At 44.1% G+C, this 26,275-nt stretch overlaps 1 protein-coding gene across 4 annotated transcripts in view; it reads left to right on the top strand.

The window, feature by feature from the left end:
* The window catches only part of LOC111835102 (sodium/calcium exchanger 1-like), a 66,183-nt gene that overhangs the window by 31,195 nt on the left and 8,713 nt on the right, over window positions 1–26,275 (top strand). For all 4 annotated transcript variants that reach the window (XM_023795067.2, XM_023795076.2, XM_023795057.2 and 1 more), the window contains exon 5: window positions 26,121–26,227. In XM_023795067.2, the coding sequence (XP_023650835.2) occupies window positions 26,121–26,227 (107 nt within the window). The remainder of the gene's footprint in view (window positions 1–26,120; window positions 26,228–26,275) is intronic.

The following is a 26,275-nucleotide window of genomic DNA, read 5'->3' on the forward strand; positions in this document are numbered from 1 at the left end:
GCATGTTGACGCTTTATAGCATTTACATTGCTGGAAATGTCCTGGAGGTCTGGACTGAGTGCCACCATTTAGGTGCCACAGGTCCAGAAAGTACAAATCCAGACCAAGGTTTTGTTTCAACCAACCAGCTGAGTACTCTGTGACTATGACTCTTGATCCTCAACTGGTTGGTTGAAACAAAACCTTGGTCTGGATTTGTACTTTCTGGACCTGAGCTGTCTGTAACGGATTACTTTTCTGAGTAACTTCCCCAGCACTGGGTGCCAGCATAATTTCTCCTCACTGCTGGGTCTCGTCCCATGTCAGCCTGTCCTCCATGCCTGGGCAACTCTCTCATCCCCTGAAGGCATTCTGTGGGTTTGAGAACCCGGAATGTCAAACTGTTGGGGCGAGACAGAAAATCACGGTTTGAGATGGAAGCAGGTGAAACCCTTTGGGTCTCTGTGGGAGTTTTTGGAGCACTGAGGCTGAACTGACAGGGGCTAGGGGAAGGGAGACGACGAGGGCCAGGGGGTGGACCTCCGACCAGGGACACGCCGCTTCCTGTGCTGTTGGGGGGTTTGCTATAAGGCAATTTTCTTGCTGGTTCATTGAGTGTGCATCTTGTGGAGGTGAACATTGAAGCACGTGATTAAAGATGCAGAGGCGTGCATGACATTAAACACGTGCAGGAAAGCAGAGCTCACGTGCAATCTCCATAATGTCCATGGACACCCGGTTTGTTTACTGTCTGCTCTGATTCCATAACTCACAAAAGAGGCAGTCGTCTGACATCTCAAATGAAGACAAAACACTGTTATTTCACTCCAAGATGGAAATTGCAATGCGAATGGATTTTCTTATTAGATTTATATATTCCCTCAGAAATGAGGAGTCAAGGGCAGAAGCCTCTGCCTGTCTTCTCCTACATCCGTCTGCCTCTTTAAAACCGTCTCCCGCCGCCGTTCTGCCTTAATGTCTCTCCACGTGGGCACCCAAGATTTGCACAACATGAGATGCCTCTCCAATGAGCCATGTCAGATTTCTCTTTTGGTTGGGGAGGACCATACTCTCCCCACCATAAGTGGGGGGCTGGGTGGTTGAGGGAGGCTTATCAATATTCCTGTCATGTCTACTAAGTGAAATGACAGGATTAATCTGCCGTTCTACAATATCTATCTATCTATCTATCTATCTATCTATCTATCTATCTATCTATCTATCTATCTGTCTATCTGTCTGTCTGTCTGTCTGTCTGTCTGTTTGTCTGCCTGTCTGTCTGTCTGTCTATCTATCTATCTATCTATCTATCACAGTCTTCTTACTTGACTGGAACATCAGAGAGAGAAAGACTGGACTCATCCTGCTGTTGAGATTCTTGGAAATAGATTAGTGTCTGCTTGCTGTGAGAGGCCTCAGCTTGGGTGACGGTACAGCTTTCATGTTTTGAATGACGACGGCATTTTAGGGCTCTCAAGTTAATAGTCTTCATAAGGGGGGCAGCTCTTTGGTCTGGGGGCTTCATTCAGACCCGGGGAAATGCAGCATTTTCCATTGACTTGCATTGATTTGCTGGTGTTACTGTAACATTCACAAGGTAGGTGTTTGGGGTTGGGCTCCATTAAGATCTGTGGTGTCAATCAGCGTTTTTGAGGGAAAACACTTTTAATCAGACTTTATATCACTCAATGTGCATCTTACTGCAATAGCAGTATAGCCAGTGGATTGTACAAGGAACGGACAATGAATCCGCAATGCAAAGAGAGATAGCGCCAGTCATGTGATAGCCCGCGTACCTTGGAATTTCTTGTTTCTTTCAAAACCTTCCTCTTGCTGACTGCCTTCCTCTCCTCCTCCTCCTCCTGCCTTCCTTATCTTACTCTTTTCCTCTTTAATTCCAATTAAGACTGAGGCTCTGATGCTCTTTGTGGTGCTGACAGCAGCTCAGGCAAACATTACATTCATCTGCTCCTGCATAGGAAATTGAATCTGAGTTTGTACTTCATTATCATCCACTGTCATGTGACTGGGAGGATCAATGCAGGCAGTACACAGTGACTGGGAGGGGAGGAGTGATACTGGGAATGAGTGCTTAGACATTGAAGGGAAGTGTCGGAGTAATTTTAATGAGCAGTGTCACTCTGTATGTGTGTGCACCGCAGTCATTTTTAGAAACGCTTCATGTGATCTGTAATATTATAAAATGGAGTTGAAACGCCTCAGTGGCTTAGCACTGTAGTCTCTCACCTCCGCAGTTGTGGGTTTAATCCTGGCCTCGCCTCTCTGTGCTTGTGTGGGTTTCCTCCCTGTGATGTACTGGCATCCCGTGCAGTGTGAACCCCTGTCCCCACCCACTCACTTCCTGTGTGGGCTTCATGCTGACCAGCACTTTGTACTGGAAAAGCAGTCATGCAAGATGAATGGATGACCACAACTGGTTTCTTAAATAAAGAGAAATAGCCGTCATTAGATAAATCACCATGTATAAAGTCTTGGTATATGCAGTTAGCGTTTTAACCATATTTGATGCAGCTGTATTTGGAATCAGGTAAATGATCATAAAACTATAAGAGCCGACTAAACAACATTCAGAATTGCATGTTGGGGAATTTTTGTCCTGAGCATCCAGTGAGCTGTGGGCTGTTCTGTTGTGTAGTCTGGCCTGTCAGCTTTCCTCTTCTGCCTGGCTGTATTTGCAGACCTGCCCCAGGCCAAAGTCTGTCTTCTTTTATACTGTCTTTTACACTGAGGAGTTATTCAGCCATATCTTCTCCCCTTCTGGGATCTCTTAACAATAAAGTCTGTCTGGAACCTTTTTTTTTATGGTGAAAATGTAATAGAATTAGTGCAAACAGTGGTGGAGAGCTGAGGCAGAACAAGGGCATGAACTCACATCGATGTCTTTGTGCCAAAAACTGAGTAACATGTACGTTAAGTAACACTGAGCTTCATGTTCATTCAGAACCTACCTGAAGCTTAAGTGCGTCCTGGCAATTCAGCAATGAAAGTGACATCCAGACAGAACCTGGGTTATGGATTTCCGTATTGAGGAAGATATTTATCGCAGTTCTGAGCCTTACAACTTAAATGTGTCCATGGGTAAATTACACTGTTTTTCAATGGGGGGGGGGGGGGGGGGGATATGGTTCCTGTGGGTGTTTTGGATCAGTGTTTCCCAAGCCGGTCCTCAGGGGGCCTCACTGTCTGGCAGGGAGCTGGGACCTTTGGGGGTCCCTGAGGGCTGGGCTGGGCAACATTGCCTTGGATCATGCTGGTACAAATTTCTCCTAGGGGTCTGGGTTTCTGGCCCATTGTTTTCTGGGCTGAGAGATTGGCGAGGCACAGCTGGGGGGGTGCAGCCTCAAAGCCTGACCTCGGAGCGCTCGGAGATTCATGGGACACCAAGAACAAAGGTGGAGAATATTTTGCTGCAAACACGTTCAGTTATTTTGCAGACACTTTTACCTAAAGCAACATTCTTGGAGCAAATGAGGTTAAGGGTCTTGCTCGAGGGCACAATCGCAGTATCATCCTACCAGCCCTGGGATTTGAACCAAATTACCTTCTGATCATGGGCATGGGTCCTAATATGCAGATCCACGTAGCACCTAGCCGATTTGTAGACAGAGATTAAAGCAGATTATTTTTGCTCTTGATGGGGAGGGGTGGTGTTTCTGACTGTGGCTTGCATGAGTGCAGCACAGCTTTTGTCTTCCAAAGGGAGACGGGAGATGTCTTTACCCTGGTCAGGAGTGTCACCAGAAGCCATCTCCTCTGACAGCGTGTGTCACTGAACCTGAACCTTCGTGAAGGTCTTTTAAAAAACAATCAGCATTGAAGCTGTTTCCTGTCACAGTGTGTTGTCTGGGGCTGGACGTGCACAAATACTCTGTGTGTGTGTGTCTGTGTGTGTGTGTGTGTGTGTCTGTGTTTGTACAGTTCATAACCTCATGTAATATTGCTTGTGTCATAATTGTATTGTTTCTCTGTGAGAGGTGTTATTAAATGAATTATGAAAGGAAAACAAACATGGCGTCTTTGGGTGAGTGGTCTCAATTAATATTCTCTGATTTTAAAAATAGTTATTTTTGTTATGGTTCTTATAGTCAGATCGACATTATGTTAATTGCATTCCTGTGTGGTTTGTCGGTGTGTGTGTGGTTTACTGTGTCATAACATTTTACTCAGAAAAGTCAGTATCCATTGTCAGTTATAAGATCTCTTGCTCCAAGCTTCCTGGTGCACTGCTGGCCTGGTAATCTAATAATATTTTAGCTGGATAAATCGCTGGCTGTTTGTCTGGGATCAGGATGTCTTTTTGGAATGCTGTACTAAGCCCTTATTCTTGTAGACTGTGTCTCTCCTGCTCTGTGGTATAACAGGACCTGGAGGTACAGTAATATTGGCATTGTGTAACCTGAGGTAATGCTGTTCAGACAGCAGCAGGACCAGTTGCGTTTCTAGCAGCGATTGATTTAGGCTGCTGAAATGTTTTGTGCATGTTGATTACAGTCAAACGAGCTCTTTGGAAATAGACACCTGACAGGCTTGCATACGATTAGGCACACTGAGGCACATTGAGGCCACCTGACTAATCACACGCCAATCTGTCAGGTGACCTCAAATGTGCTTCCTGGTAGGAGTGACCTCTGACCTTGGTCCCGCATGGAGCTGAGACCCTTCTGTTTTTTATTGATGCTTGTTCTTCTGAACAGAACCTTTAGTGTGTGATTATGTGGAACTCATAATGCTTTTGTTAAGTTTGTAAAAAATGTATATATACTGTATTATTTGTCCAGCCGCTGCCATCTGCCTTTCTGCCTCCTGGGACTGGCTCAGCTTCACAGCCAGTAAGCGGGTCCTGCCGGTGCTGAGGCGAGTCAGAGGACGGCCCGGGGGGCACAGAGCAGGGGATGCAACCTGCACCACGCCCCCTATTGCAGGGCGCTCCCGGCAGCAAAATTCCACAAGCAATGAAAGTAAAAACAAGAGTGATCATGGTGAATATACACCAGGGGTGTACAAGGCACCCAGCGAGAGTGAGTATCAGATCAGTGATCATGCCACGGTCCGGCCTTCCGACAGCAGCACCGTATGGCAGGCCCTGTTAGCTTCAAACCAGGAATAATAATTCAGTAATTCAAATTCAATTATAACTAGTTACGAACGAATTCCTGACCTCAGAAATTGGATTTTCGACTAGTTCAAATTTTATTTTTGATATTAACAGATGGCATTTTGACTAGTTAAAATTAAATTCCTGATATCAGAAATTGGTATTTTAATTAGCAAAAATTAATTATAACTAGTTACAATTCAATTCCGGATATCAGAAATTAATTGATATTTTAACTAGTTCCATTCCAACTCCCATTGAAATTAATGAGAAAAACGTTTTGTATCTCATTAGCTAAAATAGAATTTTAACTAGTTAAAATTTAATTTCCTATATCAGTAATATGCATTTTAATAATAATAATATATATAATAATATTTAATAAGTTATTGGAATTTCTGATTTCAAGAATTTGCATTCTATCTAGTTAGAATTGAATTTCTGAAATCCTCTAGAAATGAATTAAAGTAGCTGTCTATAGAGTCTCACCAGTGCAATCTGGTCAGCACGTTTGTAAATGGACACCGTTAGTCCTTCATGATTCCAATTCTCGGGGAATTGCCGGCTTTAGAAATCCAGGCTTCAGCAGCACTGGGCTCCATGACCGAGCTCGCCTGCTATCGGCATGAAGGCCACAAGCGCTTTGTTACTTTCCGCTCTGACAGGGGATTTCATTCCTCCGGATAAACGTTTCAGCTAGCTTACGTTCCGAGTGTTACATTAAATTGAGGGCTTTTGCCGTAGCCGTTTTTGCTGAATTAATTTTTTGTCAGTTGCTTCTTTAATACGATTTGTCGGCCCGTAAATGTCCTATTCTCACTTTTTAAGTTATTTCTCCCTGTTACGCAGGCAGCAGCTGGGGGGGGGGGGGGCTCTGCCTTTTTGTGCTATTTAAGAAAGCTGCCATTTTTTGGGGAGTCTCGCTTTCTTGGGTCTCACTTCTCCAGGCTCTGCTCCGCTCCCCCCTCTGGGCCCCGTCTTGCACCTTCCAGGGTAGCTCTCATAGCTTATAGAGATACATTAGGAGCCTTTCCCTGCCTCTAGCTGCGATGGGTGACTGCATATATCACTGTAAACACAGCACAGATCCAGTTCCTCTGTTTTGGCTCCATTTGTCAGCCTTGATGTAGCTGTTTTTTCTTGTATTCTGCTGGAGAAACAGAGTTTCTTGGAGTTGATGAAGCTGACAGTAAACCCCCCCCCCCACCCATTGGCTGTACCTCAGGGGCCAGGCCGCATTCCGGTTTGATATCACCCGTCCTGCGCCACCGCGGGCCGTTAGCCAGCTAGCACTGGTACGTCTTTTACATTTTGTCAGTCGATGCGCATATTTCTGCCGCATTTTTGGTTCCTGTTTGTGTTACATAAATTAACTGATTGAACATTAAATTGACAAGCACAGAAGTGATCACAAAGTGACAACAAAGAAGCCTATAATTATATTAGCAAGGGAGTAAAACCGTAATGGAAAAACGGAGGATGAGACAAAGCAGAGAATGGGCCTCAGCGGCCGGCGTGCCTTTGATGTGCACCATCCCTCGCACTCGCAGTTATCAGTGAAGCACATGCTTCTCCAGGGCTGTCTGCCGCTTCATCACTGCCAGCACTGGGTGCCGCCGAGAAGCTGGGGCGAGGTGCTGCTATTTTTCTCTGTCTCGCCCTCCGTTTCCTGGCTTTGCTTGAAAGGGATATGCATGAATGGAATGGTGATGATCCAAAGAAATGCATGCAACAGAATGAGTATCTCATGATGTTATAGGGTCTTAATGCAGAAAAATGTACAACAGAATGAGTATCTGACTGTATTATAGGGTCTTAATGAAGAAAACTATATAACAGAATGAGTACTTCATTATATTACAGGATCTTAATGCAGAAACGTGTACAACAGAATGAGTATCTGACTGTATTGTAGGGTCTTAATGAAGAAAAGTATATAACTGAATGAGTACATCATTATATTGTATTATTATATGTATTGTATTGTATTATATTGTAGGGTCTTAGTGCAGAAAAATATATAACAGAATGAGAACCTCATTATATTACAGGGTCTTTGTGCAGAAAAGAAAAATCTTACTATAATAAAGGTTGTGAATGCAGAAAAGTGAACAAACGTACCCCATTATATTATAGAGTCTTAATGAAGAAAAGTATATAACAGAATAAAATTCTTACTATATTATACGATCTTAGTGAAAAACATATATAACAGAGTGAGTATTATATTATAAGATCTTGATGAAGAACAGTGTAGAACAGATTGAGTATTTAACAATATTTTCGTCAAAATTTCAAAATACTGGTACATAATTGCTTTTGGAAATGTCCGGTATGACTGTAAAGGCCCAAAGGTACATCTAACTACATTGTAGGGTTGTTATAGGGTCTAGAATGAGTAGCTCATTAATAGAGAGGGACTTAATAAAGAGAAGAGTATAAAACAGCTACCTGACTACAGGACGTTAGAAAAGTATGATATGAAACTCATGTTGCGATGTAGGGTCTTTCTGGCAGCCCATGCTGGGTTTTCTCCTGCCTTGTACCCTATGCTGCCTGGGACAGGCTCCAGGTTTGTGACCCTTATTGGATAAAGGGTTTGCAAATGAATGGATGAATTATAGGCATGCACAGTTATAAAGCCCAATGCCACCCCTACCGTCAGGTTGGCCGCCCCAGACGGCACCCCAAAGCTTCCACCACATCACTGGCTTCCACCTTGCCGTGCGGCGGGTGTTTGTTTCTACCGAGTATGTCTGGGTCCCGTATCATAAAGTCAGATTGCTTGCTTAGCCAGATAACTTTGTAGATAAGTAGCGGTGACTATGGCTTTTCCATATCATGTTGCTGGTTCTCTTCTTAGCGTGACACATCACCATGGAAATTCATCATGGAAAATCACGGATCTCAAACAGTGCTTGGACCAAAGAGAAGAAGTCGCTGTTACTGTACATCATTACTTGATGTAACAAATGGGCTTTCCCGAGCTCTCCAAATGGCTTGGCCATGAGACTCCTGTGACTGTGGTAAAGTTGCTGTATATTCGATATTCAATCTTCCGGCTTTAATATCTTTCAACAAGCCAGCCAGGCAGTTTTTAATCACAGACCTTTGATGTCCACGGGCAGAGATACACACCGATCATTTTTGCATTTCCAGCTGGGTTGCCAACTTCGGTCAGCTGGCTGGAAGGAGATTTTCAATTCCAGACAAGTCTGCATACTCATTTACATGTATGTAACAGTTTTATTACCTTGTGAATTGTCTGTATGGTTTGCAAACTACCGCAGCACTTTTGGAGTAGCTAATTTCAGGTTTATAATGTAATAATATAGATTTGCCATAAGATTGTGTGAGTCTGAAAGTGTGAATGTCACGCCGGATGCGTGAGAGCTGCCAGCCCTGCTTTCGAGCCCTTTTGCTATGTGTGCTTAATCTTGTTAATATCCAAGAGGCAATCTTTGCTGTAATGAGATATTGGTTCAACAATTGATAGTTTATGGCAACTTTGTAAGCCCATTGGTTTTTCATATTATTTTATGGGAGAATATGAATTAATATTTGAATTTTGGTATGTACACTTCATGTTCAATAGCTGGTGGTGAACGGGCGCAGTGCAGTTATTAATGAAGATGTACATAAATACATGATCAGAAAACCAAGTGGTGTACATTGCTTTGCTTAAAGCAGACCTTACTGAACGTGTCTATTTCATTGTCTTACGTTAATTTTCAGGTGGTTGGAGGATCAATTTTCTGACCATCTACCATACAGCTGTAGGCTATTGAGAGCAAATCTGAATAAATGTGGTAAAATGTATATTAGAAAATATTTTACACATGATAACCAGATTTACCTCCAGTCAGTGGTGCAGACGTCAGCACTTCTGACAGGTCAGTCGAGTTTGGTTTCTTAAGCTTGCTTTAGATTAAAACCTAGGCTTTATACATTTTGTTTGTTTTTTTGCAATCGCTGACTTTGTATTATATGCATGTGGTCTTATGTGTGCAAACTAACTTACAATCTACAACATAAACATGGTGCTTGTGCTGCTCACGGCTTCCATCATGTCAATGTGTCATTTATTTCACCAACGAGTGTCTGTCAGTTGCTGTTTTAACATTGTCATAGGAAGATAACCTATATTACTCTTGGTGAGTTAAACTGTGTGTCACCTCCCCCCATGTACTGTATGACACACAGCCAGTTCTGGTGCCAGGGCTGATTAAAACCTTTAAAAGCCTTTAAATTGGTGTTATGTTGGTGTCCCACGGCAGGCTTTGCTAACACCTACCAATTTATCTTTAACCACCTTAAATATGATCAAAACCTGATTTTATTCTTCATCCAAAACATCCAGGCTAATTGTATTATTACACCATATACACTCACCTAAAGGATTATTAGGAACACATGTTCAATTTCTCATTAATGCAATTATCTAAACAACCAGTCACATGGCAGTTGCTTCAATGCATTTAGGGGTGTGGTCCTGGTCAAGACAATCTCCTGAACTCCAAACTGAATGCCAGAATGGGAAAGAAAGGTGATTTAAGCAATTTTGAGCGTGGCATGGTTATTGGTGCCAGACGGGCCGGTCTGAGTATTTCACAATCTGCTCAGTTACTGGGATTTTCACGCACAACCATTTCTAGGGTTTACAAAGAATGGTGTGCAAAGGGAAAAACATCCAGTATGCGGCAGTCCTGTGGGCGAAAATGCCTTGTTGATGCTAGAGGTCAGAGGAGAATGGGCCGACTGATTCAAGCTGATAGAAGAGCAACTTTGACTGAAATAACCACTCGTTACAACCGAGATATGCAGCAAAGCATTTGTGAAGCCACAACACGCACAACCTTGAGGCGGATGGGCTACAACAGCAGAAGACCCCACCGGGTAACACTCATCTCCACTACAAATAGGAAAAAGAGGCTACAATTTGCACGAGCTCAGCAAAATTGGACAGTTGAAGACTGGAAAAATGTTGCCTGGTCTGATGAGTCTCGATTTCTGTTGAGACATTGAAATGGTAGAGTCAGAATTTGACGTAAACAGAATGAGCACATGGATCCATCATGCCTTGTTACCACTGTGCAGGCTGGTGGTGGTGGTGTAATGGTGTGGGGGATGTTTTCTTGGCACACTTTAGGCCCCTTAGTGTCAATTGGGCATCGTTTAAATGCCATGGCCTACCTGAGCATTGTTTCTGACCATGTCCATCCCTTTATGACCACCATGTACCCATCCTCTGATGGCTACTTCCAGCAGGATAATGCACCATGTCACAAAGCTCGAATCATTTCAAATTGGTTTCTTGAACATGACAATGAGTTCACTGTACTAAAATGGCCCCCACAGTCACCAGATCTCAACCCAATAGAGCATCTTTGGGATGTGGTGGAACGGGAGCTTCGTGCCCTGGATGTGCATCCCACAAATCTCCATCAACTGCAAGATGCTATCCTATTAATATGGGCCAACATTTCTAAAGAATGCTTTCAGCACCTTGTTGAATCAATGCCACGTAGAATTAAGGCAGTTCTGAAGGCGAAAGGGGGTCAAACACCGTATTAGTATGGTGTTCCTAATAATCCTTTAGGTGAGTGTATATGTATATATTATTTTTTTTTTTTTTTGATCTTCCTCACCGTCCGCAGGTGGTCTCGTCCTTTTCAAGCTCGGGTTCTCTACCAGAGGCCTGGGAGCTTGAGGGTTCTGCGCAGTATCTTAGCTGTTCCTTGTACTGCACTATTCTGGACTGAGACGTCTGATGTTTTTCCGGGGATCTGCTTTAGCCACTCCTCCAGTTTGGGGGTTACTGCCCCGATGGCCACGGGCACCACCAATGCCTTCACTCTCCAGGTTCTCTCAAGTTCTTCTTTGAGGCCCTGGTATTTCTCTAGTTCCTCGTGTTCCTTTTTCCTGATGCTGCCATCACTCGGTATTGCTGCATCAATCACGACGGCTTTGCTCTGTTGTCTATCCACCATCACCACCATGTCCGGTTGGTTCGCCATCACCATTTTGTCGGTCAGGAACTGGAAAGTCCCACAGGATCTTGGCTCGCTCGTTCTCTACCACCTTAGGCGGCGTTTCCCACTTTGACCTTGGGGCTTCCAGTCCCACGCTCTCACGCTCACTAGTCCTCGGCCTCGTTCCTTACGGCTAGTGTACAGTGTCAGGGTACTGGACTTGGGATGGAACCCTCCATGCATGGTTAGGAGCTTCCGTGTCTTAACATCTGTGGTCTGTATTTCTTCCTTCGGCCAGCTTGTTACTCCTGCAGGGTATCTGATTACTGGCAGGGCGCAGCTGTTTATTGCCCGGATCTTGTTCTTGCCATTGAGCTGACTTCTTAGGACTTGCCTTTACTCTTTGTAGGTATTTGGCTGTGGCTCTTTTCCTTGCGGCCACATCTAGGTTGCCATATATATATACTGTATATATATATACACACACACACACACTCACACACACCATAGATTATGCTATAATGTACGGTACATTCTGTCACTCAGATTAGTCATTTTGAGTTCTTTTAGAGGAATATAGAACCCAGGGTTTGCACGATGCAGATTTTCAATTCAATTAATTTTTATATAGCGCCTTTCACAACAGAGTCACCCCAAGTGCTTTACATATGTGTGTTGGGATACATTCATGCATCATTTTATTCTGTATAAAATCTGTATAATAATGTGTTGGTTTGCATAATTTCACTGCTTGGCCTTAAATTTCATAAATGAACTCAGAAAGAGGTCCTATTTGTCATTGTTAATGCTAGTCTACTTGACAATAAAGGTTATGCAAAATAAGAGACAGACCATCAACAATTATATGTGTGAATTTAGCCTATTAATTTATGTTTTAGCCTGGTATCAGTAGCATATTACCGCCTATAAAAAATTCTGTGCGCTCTGCGTGTACATTAACAATACACTGTGGCCACCTCTTCACATGCCTTTGCCACCCCTGGATCATTCCAGTAAAAAACCGCCTCTGATTATACGGTCATAAAAACAGGAGTGTACAACCAAATGAGTAGACCTACCTATTTTTGGAGATATAATTATGAAAATTATATACTAATCCCCATTAAAGGGTCTTAATAGGTTAATCAAACATGTTTCTCTCAATTTAAGAGTTTTTTGCTTTGAAAGGGAGAGCCTATTTCAATCTGCCTCTCCAGTCTTGCAGATGACAATTATATGATGTTATTTTGGTGACCTAGAAATGTGTCATTTTGACTCTCAGCCCAGATCTGTATCAGTGAAGAATTACTCCGGAATAGTATATCCTGTGTTTAGGGACAGACACATTTCCCGTTGACTTTCAGATCTAGCGTTTTTTTTTTCAGTCACACATCTAGATAAATTGTCTCTGCTTTGCTTTGTAATTGTGTTGACCCTAATCTGCAGTTCTGAAGCAGTGCAGGCTTGGTCGTGGTTTATTTTACTGCATGTGGGTACAGGGAGATTTATGAGAAGCACTGTAAAATCCCGGTACGCATCGGGGAGTCGGGGAAGTTCAGTTGCGATATAGATTCCCCGATAAGTGCTGTGTGTGCACAAGCGTGCAGTTGTGAACTAGCATGGATTTCCACCTGGGATAACAATATGGCTGCCATGTATAATGAGGAGTCCCTAGCGGAAAGCCCACCTAAGGCCCCTAACCCTTCTAAACATCTCAGAGCCACACTTTCCCCTCACTTTTATTTGTGCTTTATTCATGTACAGGTGTGCTCAGTCTAAATTCCCTGTTGGCAAACAATACTACAGTCATATCTAGAAGCTACCCACAGTGCACCTCCTTCCCACTGCACTTTTATTGGCGTCATTGAGTCACACAGAATCACGACCACATCCCGAGTTGATTTTGGCAGCCTAGCAGGACTAGCTGGAGAGCCATGCATCCTCAGATCAGTACAATCTGGCACAACACGAGTAAATAAACCGGCTCCAGCTTAAACCCCCAGGCACATTGAATAAGCTCATTTTTTTATTGGCTAAAAAGTTTCAAAGATCATTTTGATTACATTAGGGCCAAAACAATTATATTAGCCATACACGGCATATGCTGATGAAAGTGTGTAGAAATTGTGCCTGGTCCAGAGGGGCGTATCTGCATGGAAACAAAGCAGTGTGTTAGCCTGTAAACTGTAATGGTGTAATTCAGTCTCACCTTTGCGGTTGGCTTTATAACCTCCATGTCAACTACTTCTGTTCTTGCTCTGAGCAGATGATCTGTTACTGGCATCTACAAGTGACCACAGGTTACAGTGAAACATCTGCAGAATGGTCTGCAGAAGCAATATTTGAAGTGAACTGGATGATGGTAGTAAAATATTTAAGAAGGGGAGGAGGGAACATGTCAGCAGAAAGCAGGTCATGGTGGATCATGATAAAACACGCTGGGTTTACAGGTCGCGCTTCCTGGAAATGAAGGTGCACGTGTCAGGTATTTCCTGAAGCGGGGGGAACACGACCGGCTGGTTCTCTCGGTGCGGGTGTGTGTTTCCGCAGTATTCCATACTGTTGTGTAGGTATATTTGTTTGTCTGCATGAAAATCACATCTAGGAAAAACAAAAATCTGCAATCTAGGCCACCGTGCCTTTTTGAGTTCAGATATTCAATAATTTACTAATTATTCTCAGTATATGTTTTAAAAATCAAAACAGGGTGTAAAGGCTGCAAAGCATCCTGGGTATTTCCAGGGTTGTGGGTTTGATTGCCAGCCCTGCTCTACTTGTATGAGTTTTTTTTCTTTTTTTACTGTTTTTTTTTTTTTTTTACTGTTTTTACCATTTTAAGCATTTTACCATTGGGAACAAATTATTTCAGGGGTATTGGACCTTGACATTTTGTGTTGGAATCCTGATAGAATTTGGACCTTGGGGAAAAATATTTGGGGAGCCTTGGTCTAATGACAGTTTGGCTGTATTGGTGTCAGTATATTGCCTGATTCTGGGTGTCCTGTGATGGACTGGCAAGCTATCCAAGGGTGTCCTGTGCCCTCTGCTTCGTTGGATGGGCACCAGGCTCTCCGTGACCCTGTATTAGATAAGGGGACATGGAAGACGGATGGATAGAAGGATGGATGGATGGCATGTTTGGTGCAAACTTGTGAAGAGTAGTGTTTTTTTCTGAAACTCTGCTGCTTAAGGCATTGCATGTAAGTCAAGGCCTATATTAAGGCTTCTATAACTACACAAAGGCCACTGTAGCTGCTGGAATAAATTTGTCACTTCATGAATTGGTGACTTAAGCTCTTATAAGAAACTTGTCTGTGGTAGCAGGTGACGAAATTACCGCTAGACTTTGAGCAGCTGGTAATTCCTTATTAAAAGCCTTATTCTGGCTGTCAGGGTCATGTCTTCACTTTGTGTTCCCGTATCTGTTCCCCCCCCCGCCCCAGGCGGCATACAGTTCCCTAGCACTCCTGTTTACATGTACAGTTTGTAATTCTAGAGAACAGGAAGTGTGCGTGACGGGTGGGGTGGGGGCGGGGGGGTAGGGGGCGCCACCAAGACCCCTCCCCCCCCATCACGGCGACACTGCAGCTCGATCTTAAGAACAGATGTCAGCTGGCTCCAGTCATGCCGCCGTGACTCACTTGCAGAGTCCTGGCCAGCCAGGAGCGGCCCCTCCCTCACTCTCATGTGCCCCCCAGCCCCCCCCCCCATGTCACGCTTCTCTTCCCCACACACCTTGACTCGACCCCACATGGAAATCTGTGACATGCCAGACACAGTGGACCAGGAGAAGAGTCTAAATTAAGATTAAGAGGAGAGTGTGTGGGTGGGGGGGGGGCCGGCCCACACACACGTCACCGGGCACACATGGAGGGTGATGGCCAGCTGTAATTAAAGAGCGAGGCAGCTTAGGGGCCACAGACACACACACAGGTTTGTAATTAATTCTGTGGGGACTCTCCATTTATTTCTATGGGGAAAACTCTAATTCCAACATGACAAGCTTAACTCCTACTCAGCCCTAACCTTAACCATAAGTAACCAAACAAAATACAAGACTATTTTGATTTTGTGATTGCATTCAGTGGTCTTTCTGGGGACCTGACACACCCACACACACACACGTGCGCGCACTCAGAAACACACACGCTGACCCTCCTCTGTATTTAGCTGGGTGTGTTTCTTCTGCCGTGTGTGTCTTTCTCTGATTAGGTCTTTCCGAAATGGAAAGCAGTGGATCAGTATATAATAAAGCTTTGCTCTGTTCCACACCCATGAATCAGTTATAATCACACAGGCATAAAGCTTTTTCGGGCGTCCCCCTGCTGCCTTCTTGTTTATACTCAGGGATTGACATAACTGGTAGGCAAGTTCACCTTTAAAAGCGATATGTGCGGCAATCGATTAATGCAACGTATTTTATACGTACATATTTTATGTGCATTTGCACCAATATGACAAGAAATTACGGTGCATTTTAACCTCTATACCGCAAATGAAGTACGAATTAGCATATAAAGGTTAAGATGCATGATAATTTCTTGTCATATTGGCGCAAATGCACATAAAATACGTACGTATAAAATACGTTACATTAATGGATTGCCGCACATATCGCTTTTAAAGGTGAACGCGTACTTGCCTACCAGTTATGTCAATCCTTGTTTATAAGGTTGCCTTCTGTTAGCAATTTAGCACTAACCTTAAAGCAAAACACCAAACATTAATAGCACTTCACTAACCTTTAATAACTTTAAAATTTTATGAATTTTTAGCTTCCTGTACAAACACTAGCATCCTAAATAATAATCCTAATAATTTTGTTCTTGACACGTACTTTCTGTTTTGGCTTTGTGTGAGGACCTCTTCGGGGTTGGTTGAGAGCTTGTTAGTAAGTCTGACTCAACCCCAATTCTGCTTGTGATTGTCATGACAGGGTATGAAAGGCTCAGTCAAGACTGAATGACATCCAGTATAGGGGGGCTAGGTGCAATATTCCTGATATTTGTGCTTTTGGTGCCATGTGATTAGGACCTACCATGCGTGGGAGCTGTTTGATACCGAAATCGAAGCAGTGGGGATGAGGATCAAAGTCTCCAAATCCAAGACTCTGATGCTGTCTGGAAAAGGAGCAAAAAGTGCTCCTTTCAGATGGGGGGGGGGTCCTGCCTTTAGTGAAGAACTTTAAGTACCTTGGATTTGTTCGTGAGTGCTGGTACGAGGAAGGTGGATCGGTCAGGTGACAGCAGTTTTATGGGCACCAAGGATGTCTGTAGTGGTGAAGTTAAGCCGTACAATGAGACCTGGGGTTTGCTTTCCGCTCGATGCCCCGGTGCTCACCTGTGGTCATGAGCTATGGTCAATGTTCAAAAGAATTAGGTTGTAGATGCAAACGTTCAACATGAGGGTTGCTGGACTTTGGAGATCTGGAGCAGCCTGAAAGTACAGCTGCTCCTCCTTCAGATGGAGAGTAGTCAGCTGAGGAGGTTCAGGCCTTTTATAAGCATGCCACTGGGGTGGGCGCCTGAGGCCGACTGGGTGGAGGCCCTCGGACAGACCCAGGACACGCCGGAATAATTATAGCCCTCGTTTGGTTTTGGAACATGCGGGAAGCCGTCAGAACAAGCTGGAGCCTGTGGCTTTGGAGGGAGAGTCCCGGTCTAACTGTGTCAGCATGCTGCCACTGTGACCAGGAGAAGCTGTATGGAAATGGTGAAGATGGTGCAGATGAGCAGTTTGTGCTCATGGATCGACTGGGGGAAAAAAGCTCAGGAATTACAGCATCAATGCTGTCATACTCATGCATGCAGGTATTTAAATCCAATATAACAAAATATTAAGAGTAATGTGATAGTGCCTCAGGAATACATGCCAGAATGCAGTGACAAGAAAAAGAAGGACACTCTCAGACTATACCATGTGGGGAGGGCCTCACTCTTCAAAGGAAAAAAGTTTTTTTTAATACATACATTTTTCACTGTGAAAATTAATTTTCCACCTCATATCCTGGGCATTATGCGCCGGTTCCCAGAGGTGTTCCTGGCCAGAACACTTCATAGAAAGGCTCAGTCCGGTCCTTCTTTGAAATGATCAATAACACTGGGGGTTCAGGTTCTCTGCTCTTCTGTGAACAGAGAACTCTTACAGTGTCGCCTGAGGTGGAAGGCAGTGTAAGATCTCTGGTGTGTGGGTTCTCTTGTGTTCTCGTACAGGGAAAGGCCCGTGGTACCGGGAGGGTCCTTGGCCATTTGCACCACAGTGTGTTGCTGTTCGGACTGCCAGCTTGGACCATAACGTACGCTGAGCTAGCCTTTTTTTTTTCCGCAGAAGGGAGTATTTCCTCTGTCTGCGGTGGGTGTTTTTTTTCTGCTGGCAAACATGCAGGGCTGTATGCGCAATGGAGGCCCCCTCCCTCGTCAGCGAGCTTGTAATTAGTAGCCTGGTTCTGTGCGGGTCAGCCGCCGCTGCTACAAATTAGCATCCATGCAGCCCTGCTCCTTTGTAGGGCCTCCGGCATTGGCCAGTTTGGGGTGCTGTCTCCGCCCCCCGCATCTGCTCTCATGTAGGTGACCTTATTACAAAGTGAATGTTGACATAGGAGGCGCTTAACCCCCCCCCCCCCTCTCCTCCATCCTCTCCTCCTGGTATCTGGTATCTCCTACACTGCTTTGGTCATGTAAACCCGCCTCAGGGTTGATGTCACCAGGGCACATTCATTGGCTAAGCTCCCCACAAAATCAGCCAATGGGGCCTCCCAAATGCCACCCACTAAGCACACCGTCTTTAATCTTATTTTTAGTTTACCATCCCATCCATTTTTTTAATAAAGGCATTCATCCTAAAACACATACGCCTGGTCTCTTCCAGGGTTTGCGGCTACGGATCATTTACTTACCCAATGCTACCCCCTCCCCCTGATTGAGAACTTGCACTACTCCTTGTGTACCCGCCTGTGGAAATCTTGGGCCTGCTATCATATTTGTTCCGGTGCCGACACTGACCTGCCTCTTTCTGCACTTGAGTTGCACTTGTGTCAGAGCTTTGACCCATAACCCAAGTCTGCTTGCAGTTTTGCATTCATTCACATCCTGCTGCAGGGTTTATTGCTATGGAAAATGATTATTTGCATAATATCACCGTCTGAATTGAGTATGCCAACACTCGTGCCTACAGAGACTGGTTTGGAATTGCAGAACTTTAGATTGGCACATTTACATTTAAATTTATGAGACCAGCAGCCGATTTTGCCTTAAGCAACTTAAACCCCATGCAGGGAGAGATGTGGATTGGCAGCGTTTGAAAGTGTTTCATATGCGATGAGACTTCCAGATGATGAGGATCACAGCGACCTTGACAGCTCACTGTGGATCTGCTGTGATCCTGGACCTGCAGTGTTGAGTGATCTCACCCACACAGCGGCACGTCACGGCCGAAAACACACCGCGTACGAAAATAAGAGCCCATCCCTGACAAGCTGTGTGCTTTCTGTTCCAACCAATCCTCCTAGCACAATTACACCTGTTAATAGTTAAGTATCTGTACTATTTTTACCAAGTAATTTCCTGAAGGATAAACACTGAAGCAGTTTCCTCATCAGCACAGGATGAAACTGTCTTCAAATTGACTATGTAACGTACAGTGCAATTAAACAGCAATGTAAAAAAATATCAGGAATTAAAATCTGCAGCCACTGCTCTTCCTCTGCCTCTTCATCTCTGTCGCCGCCCATTTCCATGTGTGAGTTAAACAATTAGGGAGGACAGAGGTGTATGATTAAGAGTTTTCTGTGTCAGGAGAAGTTAACTGTGCTGAAATTAATTATATTCTTGGTCTTATTATATAGCAGAGATTTCCAGTCTCTCTCTCGTAATTATGAACTATCTCTGAAAAGGCTGCTCCCCCCGGCGTCTCGGCTGCCTCCCCGTCTCTCAGAGCAGTTTAAATATCGCCCCCTTTTGTCTCCCGTCTGTCTACTGCTCCCTTTATTTCCAGTCTCCAGTTTGGTTCAAAGCAGCTCAATTAACGCGACAAAAATAAGTTCCGGCAAACTCCTCGTGAATGTAGAGAGGAGTGCGGTGAGCCGTCCGGGCCGATAACACCAAATGTTTACGTATTTAATTAATCCCGTCCACTGTCGCCTCCAAGCTGCGGTCTCACTTACGCTCATGCCGGAGGAGCCTTAATTGGGCCACCGGAAAACGTCGCGTTGATAAACGAGCGCAGTGACAACAGAGAGGGACGTCGCGGATAGAAACGTGGAGCCGGCTGACGGGCAGAGTGAGGCACCGTCTGCTTGCAGGCGTCCGTTTGGTTTACGTCCCTTATCGCTGTGCATGGGGGTGCCGGAACCCGTGGGTACCCTGGCAGATTCAGGGGGCCCAAAACTGTACAGGGGCCCCTGACAGACAATTGGGGGTGTGGGGGATTAGCTAGGCTTCAGCAATATTATACTAGTTCCGTATGCTGCATACCCAAACTTCTGGCAGAGGTGGGTTGTTTGTTGTTTTGAATACATAAAATGGGGCAGGTGGTGAAATTTTGTCTGGGGGCCCAGAATTTGTAGCCACGCCCTGTGCCGGGACACATCTCGGCCTGCTCGGTTACAGCTCGCCGGTACATCAGTGAGCGTCTAATTCACTAACAGTGCACTTGACTGCAAATACAGCTGTTTAGATGGACAATATTATGTGTCTCTTTGTGAAGCCACCACTGCTTCGCTCTGCCCAGTGCTCGTCCCCGTAACTTTACGCCGTGGTGCCCTTCCCCAGACGTCAATGCCATCATACTGATTTACCCACCTGTCAGTTACGGGGATGGGGAAGTGGCAGCCGGTCTGCTCTGCTCCATCTCGGCCTGTCTGGAGAGAGAGGCGCGGCAGGCAGCGAGGAGGCAGGCAGCGAGGCGGAAGGCTGGAGATAAGTAGGTTTGTGGAGCCTGATGGGATGCATAGCGACTGGGAGCTCCGCCCTGTTCATGACAGCAGCCGCGCGGTTTCTAGTGTGTCTACAGACTAGGCCGGCATTATTCACTTCAGGGGCACAGCAGAGGTACGGGCTCCTGTCTTCTATCATCCCTTTGTAATGTCCTTAATGCCATTTTACATTGAACTTCAAAATGCTGTGCATCACTCTGTGGGAATCCACAGGAAACGCAAATCCTGCGGTAGCACAGACACGCCGCAGACTCCTCCACTCTCATTCCCGCCTAACACACCCTCCCCACTCCTCTCACCGGCTGCCTCTTCCCAGGGGTGCTGGATGGCACAGTAATTCTCTTCAGGTGGTTTCAGCTCTGGTTCCTTCCAGGCTGTACCACCTCATCCATATAATAGCTTATTAGATTAGATACGTGCTCCGCCAGCGTCCCCCATCCCCATCATGGTGGTATGATCCTCCGACTGCTGCTGTGTGAAGGCTTGGGCCTTGCTCTGCTAATCGGGTTGGGGGCTGCGTGTGGAGATGTATCTGTGAGGTGGGTTTTCAGCATTGACCTCTACGCTCCACCTCATTCTGCTGCTGGCACATCCAATACAGATGCTACTCAATGCACATTTAGCAGTTATCAAAATTTAAATTCTGATCTGTTCCCAGGCTAGAGATGAGCCATGATACTAACAAACTCTCAACCAACCCCGAAGAGGTCCTCACACTACTTGAATGGCAGCATCTATGCTTCCAGTCTCTGTAGCGATCGTGAGCATAAACATCTCATACTGTGTTTAATGACATTCCATACAGGGTTTTTCCTTCTGTGTTTAGCCAAATATGTGAATAATCATACTTGTATTAATTCATTTAAGATGTGAATTTAATTACAGTAATTATTTATTTACTTATTTCTTGTATTATATTCATATTCGACTTACGATATGTTACGGTGGGGCATAGCGAAGGGAAGGACAATCCACAGAGTAGCTACAACGAAAAGGGTTTATTAACAAACTGAACAGAACACAAAGGAGAAATTGGAAAATGAAGGACCATGAGGGGTCGACACCAGCACAGATAATACAAAACACTAACTAAACGAATTACAAAGAAAACAAACACTCAAACTACTAAGACAGAGAGTAATACCAGGAACAACAAAAACCACAGATAAGTAGGAACTCCGGGGAGAAAAAAGCACAGCTACAAACATGCAGAACAACTACTGACTAAAGAATGGAATGAGGGCAGGCACTTAAATATACACAGATAACAAGGGCTAACAAGGGGCAGGTGTGGACCATAATCAAAAGCAACCAATCAGTAAAGACATGGTACAACAAGAAACAGGTGGAATAAATTACTATTAACAAGCACTGGAAACTAGGAAACTTTAGGGCTAGGTACACTAGGAGAGACTACAGGCAGAAAATAATAAACAAGGCTTGGGCAGAGAGAGGTAGGTAAGGAGCATGCAGTGATTACAGTGTGTTGGTGCATCCACCTCCTCAGGGATGAGGACCTGAGTGCAGCCAAGTGGCAGGTGATACCTCAGCACCACCCCAGTCTGAATGCACCAGTGTGAGTTTTTCCCAGTGGCTACAGAGCCAATCCTGCCACCAACCCCCAAGTTTTTCCCTGTAAGTTGGAGGACCTCTTTATAGGGCTGGATGTAGATTAACATCATATCCAGCAATTGCAGGTTAAGGGCCATGCTCAAGGGCCCAATGGAGTAGGATCACTCTGGGGATTTTCGGGATTTGAACCAGCAACCTTCCAGTTGTTGGCACAGATCCCTAGCCTCAGAACCACCCACTCCACCCGATTATGAATAGTCCAGCTATGAATGTAGGTCCGCTGGAGTTATGGATTCTGATCCCACATGGGCAGGGTAGACTATAAACAGGGACACAAATAAGAAACATAGATTAACAAAACCAGGATAAAACCAAAAGGATTAATTAAAACCAATGTATTAAATAAAAGGTCAGGCTGGCTTCAGGTCAGCCTCAAACTCATGACTGGTGGGGCATCAGTCTCTGAGCCGCTCACCCTGGGGTGCAGGGAAACACACCAGGGGAACCAGTGGGATGGCCAGTGGGAACTACTGGCTAAACGGGGAAAAGACACCTAGGACACGGCCAGACAGTAACCCCGTCATAGGGTGAGGAGCACTCTACTCTCCTGGTCCCTGTCTTCCCCTCTCTCATCTCTCCCCCCTTTTCCTTCTCCGTTTTTCTACAGCACTCTTTTCCTTGTTACATGTTGTCATCCCAGTTCCATTTATGTAGTTTTTCACTGCATTGAAGTGCACCAAAACGTACACGCAGTGTTACTCTACATCATTGTACTTTCAATAAAATTTCTTCCTTTTTTAATTGAATAATTCTTTGGAAATGTGTTTCTTAATGTTTTCGTGTAAAGTCATTAAAAGGTGTAATAATTTTCATCTTCTGTGTACTGTAATAACCCCTTGCCTCTAATTGCCCTTTCTCTAATTGCTTACATTAGTTTCCACTCCCTCGAGTGAAGGTTTGTTTTTACTTCCCTTAGATACATTTGTGGTTACATCTTCACGGATAATGCTAAGATTCTGTCTAGTACTTAGACCCGCTCATGCATCCTTAATAATCCCAGGGGATTCATATCATTGTGCTACTGTATGCTTTTAGTAATTTTCCAGATTGCTAGTTATTGCCATTAGTTGCAGCAATGCTACAAAGCATTTACACAGAGCATTTAATGGGTGAAACACTTCATTGTAGGTATGTTTTCTTAGCCTGTGCCTCCTAATGGTAAGTGGTAAATACCTCCATCATTTATAATAACAAAATGGATTCCCTCAGGATTACTTTTGAAAAAAACCCAAGTCAAATACAGCAGTGAGTTTACAAGATTTATTCCTGTTCGTTAAAAACTTGAATATCTTGTAATAATTTAGTCTTTTTTCAGGAAAACACTTTAGATAATTAAACTTTTAAGATCTCTAATGTTATAATGAAAATGTGTCGGTAAATCACATGCCACATTAATTTCTATATACCTGTGCTTAGTCTCTGTTGCCGTTCATCCTGTGGTCTGTCAGTTGCCAGCCCCGCCCATCTGTACCCCATTGGTCACATTGTGAGGGGGAGGGTGGGGCTTATGTGTCTTTTGAAGGGCTAATTGAATGGCCAGACTGAACATAAAGCCCCTTGGAGACAAGATCTTAATTGAGATGCTGGAGCACAGTCAACAAAACATTGGGGCCATGATAGATGTGAAAGACTGTTATTTTATGGGAGATTATTTAACAAATGGCGTCTAAGTATTATTTATAAGTGTGCCAGAAGGGGCCAAAACCAGACATGGATGGGATCTGTGACCCTTTAAACCAAAAATGGTAATTTTTACGGATCTGGGTATGTAGAATAAAACACAACAAAACGAACACCAAAAAAAGGACATTAAAAATTTATTAAGTGTTTACAGTTGGGGGAGTTTCTCCCCAGTGCAGTCTGTTTCTCATTCCCGTTTCTGCTTGGCTGCCTTTTATTTAAAATCTGATCACATCGTCCTCGTTAAGCGGAGCCAACTGAACGGCATCAATTAGGTGATCTCTGCAGGAGGCGGAGTTTCTGAGATGTGATGGGCGGATGCGCTCCTGGCTGCAAAACGTATGTCTGTTCATTTAGGGTCATGGTCCAACAGCAGAAAATTGCTGTACGTACGGACGCTTTCTTGCTGACCGATATTATTATAACCTTCTGCATGAAATACTTCACAGGGCGCTGGTATGAAACATAAAAATAAATTAACTGATTTAAATCTAGAATAAATTTAAATACATTTGTGTCTATTCTAAGCTCTTGGTTATACCTGCACAGACAGTAATAATGTGGAAACTAAGATTTTGGGGAGATGTTACGGCAATCTCTCATAGTGAGAAAAAACAGGGCCTTTTAGACCATTTTAAAATGCCACATTTGTCCTTCATTTAGTTGGCAGAGAGCCAGCACTTTTGCAGCCATAGTTGGGAGATGTTCATTTAAATAAATGTAATTAATTAAAATAAATGCACCAGGACATTAGAGACAGTGACTGTGCTCACCTCTGTTCCCCAGCCTGGATCTGTTTGTGGGTATGTGCCTTCATTATGCTGTCTTTGGGTATGGGGGGTGTACACACCCCTCCTGGGCTGCGGGTGTGAATGCATGTTCTCTCCATGCCATGCTGGTCTCATGGCGCGTAAGGCCCTGCGATGGCATGCCAGCCTGCCGCCCTGCTGTGTGCCCTGTGTTTCCTGTGACAGGCTCCAAGCTGACTGTGACCCTGTAAAGTAGCTAGACGGATGGATAGATGGATGTTTTGGGGTGCGTAGTGAGTCTGGGCAGGACCTGTGCATTCTGGGAAAGGCTTTTCCTTCTTGGGATGGTTTACTACGCCTCGAACACCTGAGCCCCTTCCTGTGTTTCCTATAGCCAAGAAATGGGTAACATCCATCCATTTATCCATCCATACATCCACCCATCTATCCATCCATCCATCTTCTGTAACCGCTTGTCCTATTCAGGGTCATGGGGGGTCCAGAGCCAATTCCGCAGGTTATGGGCTCAAGGCAGGAAACAACCCAGGATGGGGCACCAACCCATCACCAGAAATGGGTAACACTTTCAATGAATGTCACGTCGATAAGAATCTATGATCACATTACAATGCATTTATGAAAAGGAATTATAATGTTGATTATGATACTTCATAAGCTCTGATCTCAGCTCTCATCTATAATGCACTATAGATAGCAAAGCATCCTTAATTCTTACACTGACCATTATAATGCATTATGAAGGTATCTATAGTGCATTACAGATAAAAGCTTCATATGATAATCAACACTATAATGTCTAATATCATTTTATAAATATTCATAGCTATGTTTATAATGCTTTGTGAATGCTTTATAATGTATTATATGTTCATAGATTCTTATAGACATGGCATTCATAGACTATAAACAGGGACACAAATCAGAAACCTAGATAAACAAAACCAGGATAAAATCAAAAGGATAAATTAAAACCAATTTCTGAAATAAAAGGTCAGGTGTTACCAGGAAATGTTCTGATTTCTTATCAATGGCAAACTAAGCAAGGTACACTCCCTTTTTCTGGACTTTTTCTATTTTTATCTTTCATCTTTGTCTAACTACTTTTCCTTTGTCCTTTAAGTCTCTGCTTGGCCTCCTTTAGATCTGTATCAAAACCAGTCTGTTAGCAAGGCTGAAATATGCATCGGCAAAATGTCGGCCCAGCTGAACTGTGACAGTGACGCATTAGCCCAGAGTCAGTAATCTACAAAGACAGCGCATTAATGACTGCGCTAATAATTATCACTGATCACATCGATGCATCTCGCACTAGAGTTTGAATCTAATTTGGAAGGCAACATGAAACCTGTTATGACGCCCAGGGCCACGTTTGACACTCCAGTACTATAATTATCGGTGCTGTCTGAGTTTCACTTGCAAAATAATCCTCCGACTCCTGCTGCTATTTCATATTGTTCCCATATTGCTCCATAAACAATTAGCCTAAAAGCAAAACAAATGATCAAATGTTGCTATTTGCCACCAGTTGTGTTGAACAACATCTCTGCATGGAAATCCATAGGGAACTAACTGTAAAGTACTGTAACGTTAGGGCTACATGTCTGTGAATGTTACAGAATATGTTCTGTTTTTTTTTCCCTACTTGAAAGCTGGAGGGAAGGTTATAAAAGCAAAGAAGCAGCATTATCATTGATTGCTCCTTATATGTCATGCTATGATCATGTTAGCAATCGCTTTTATTTATTTGGACTGGCATTCCATCAAGGGTGAACTCCAGCATGGTGCCATAAGCTGCCTAAGAATGGCTCTGGGTCCCAGTGACCCTGACTGGCATAAGTGGGTCGAAGACTCATTATTGAATTTATGTACTTGGCCGGCACTTCGCACCCAAAGTGACATACAAGTGAAGCAGATAACACCTAACAAGCAAATTTAAGTATAAGACACCTGTTTTTTTTTTAGGGTTAGGGTCTGATGTTTATAAGTGCTGAGTGTTATAAGTGCTGATTGCTGTAGTGACCACCCTCATCTTCCCGCAGGAAGGTAATAGAGGTGAAAATCATCGATGACGAGGAGTATGAGAAGAACAAGACCTTCACCATCGAGTTGGGCGAGCCCGTTCTACTGGAGATTGGACAAAAACATGGTAATAAAATAGCGCCAACTTTGTGATTGAGATGCGCTGCCTTTTATC

Source organism: Paramormyrops kingsleyae, chromosome 10 (assembly GCF_048594095.1).
Source record: "Paramormyrops kingsleyae isolate MSU_618 chromosome 10, PKINGS_0.4, whole genome shotgun sequence".
In the NCBI taxonomy this organism is placed as follows: Eukaryota; Metazoa; Chordata; class Actinopteri; order Osteoglossiformes; family Mormyridae; genus Paramormyrops; species Paramormyrops kingsleyae.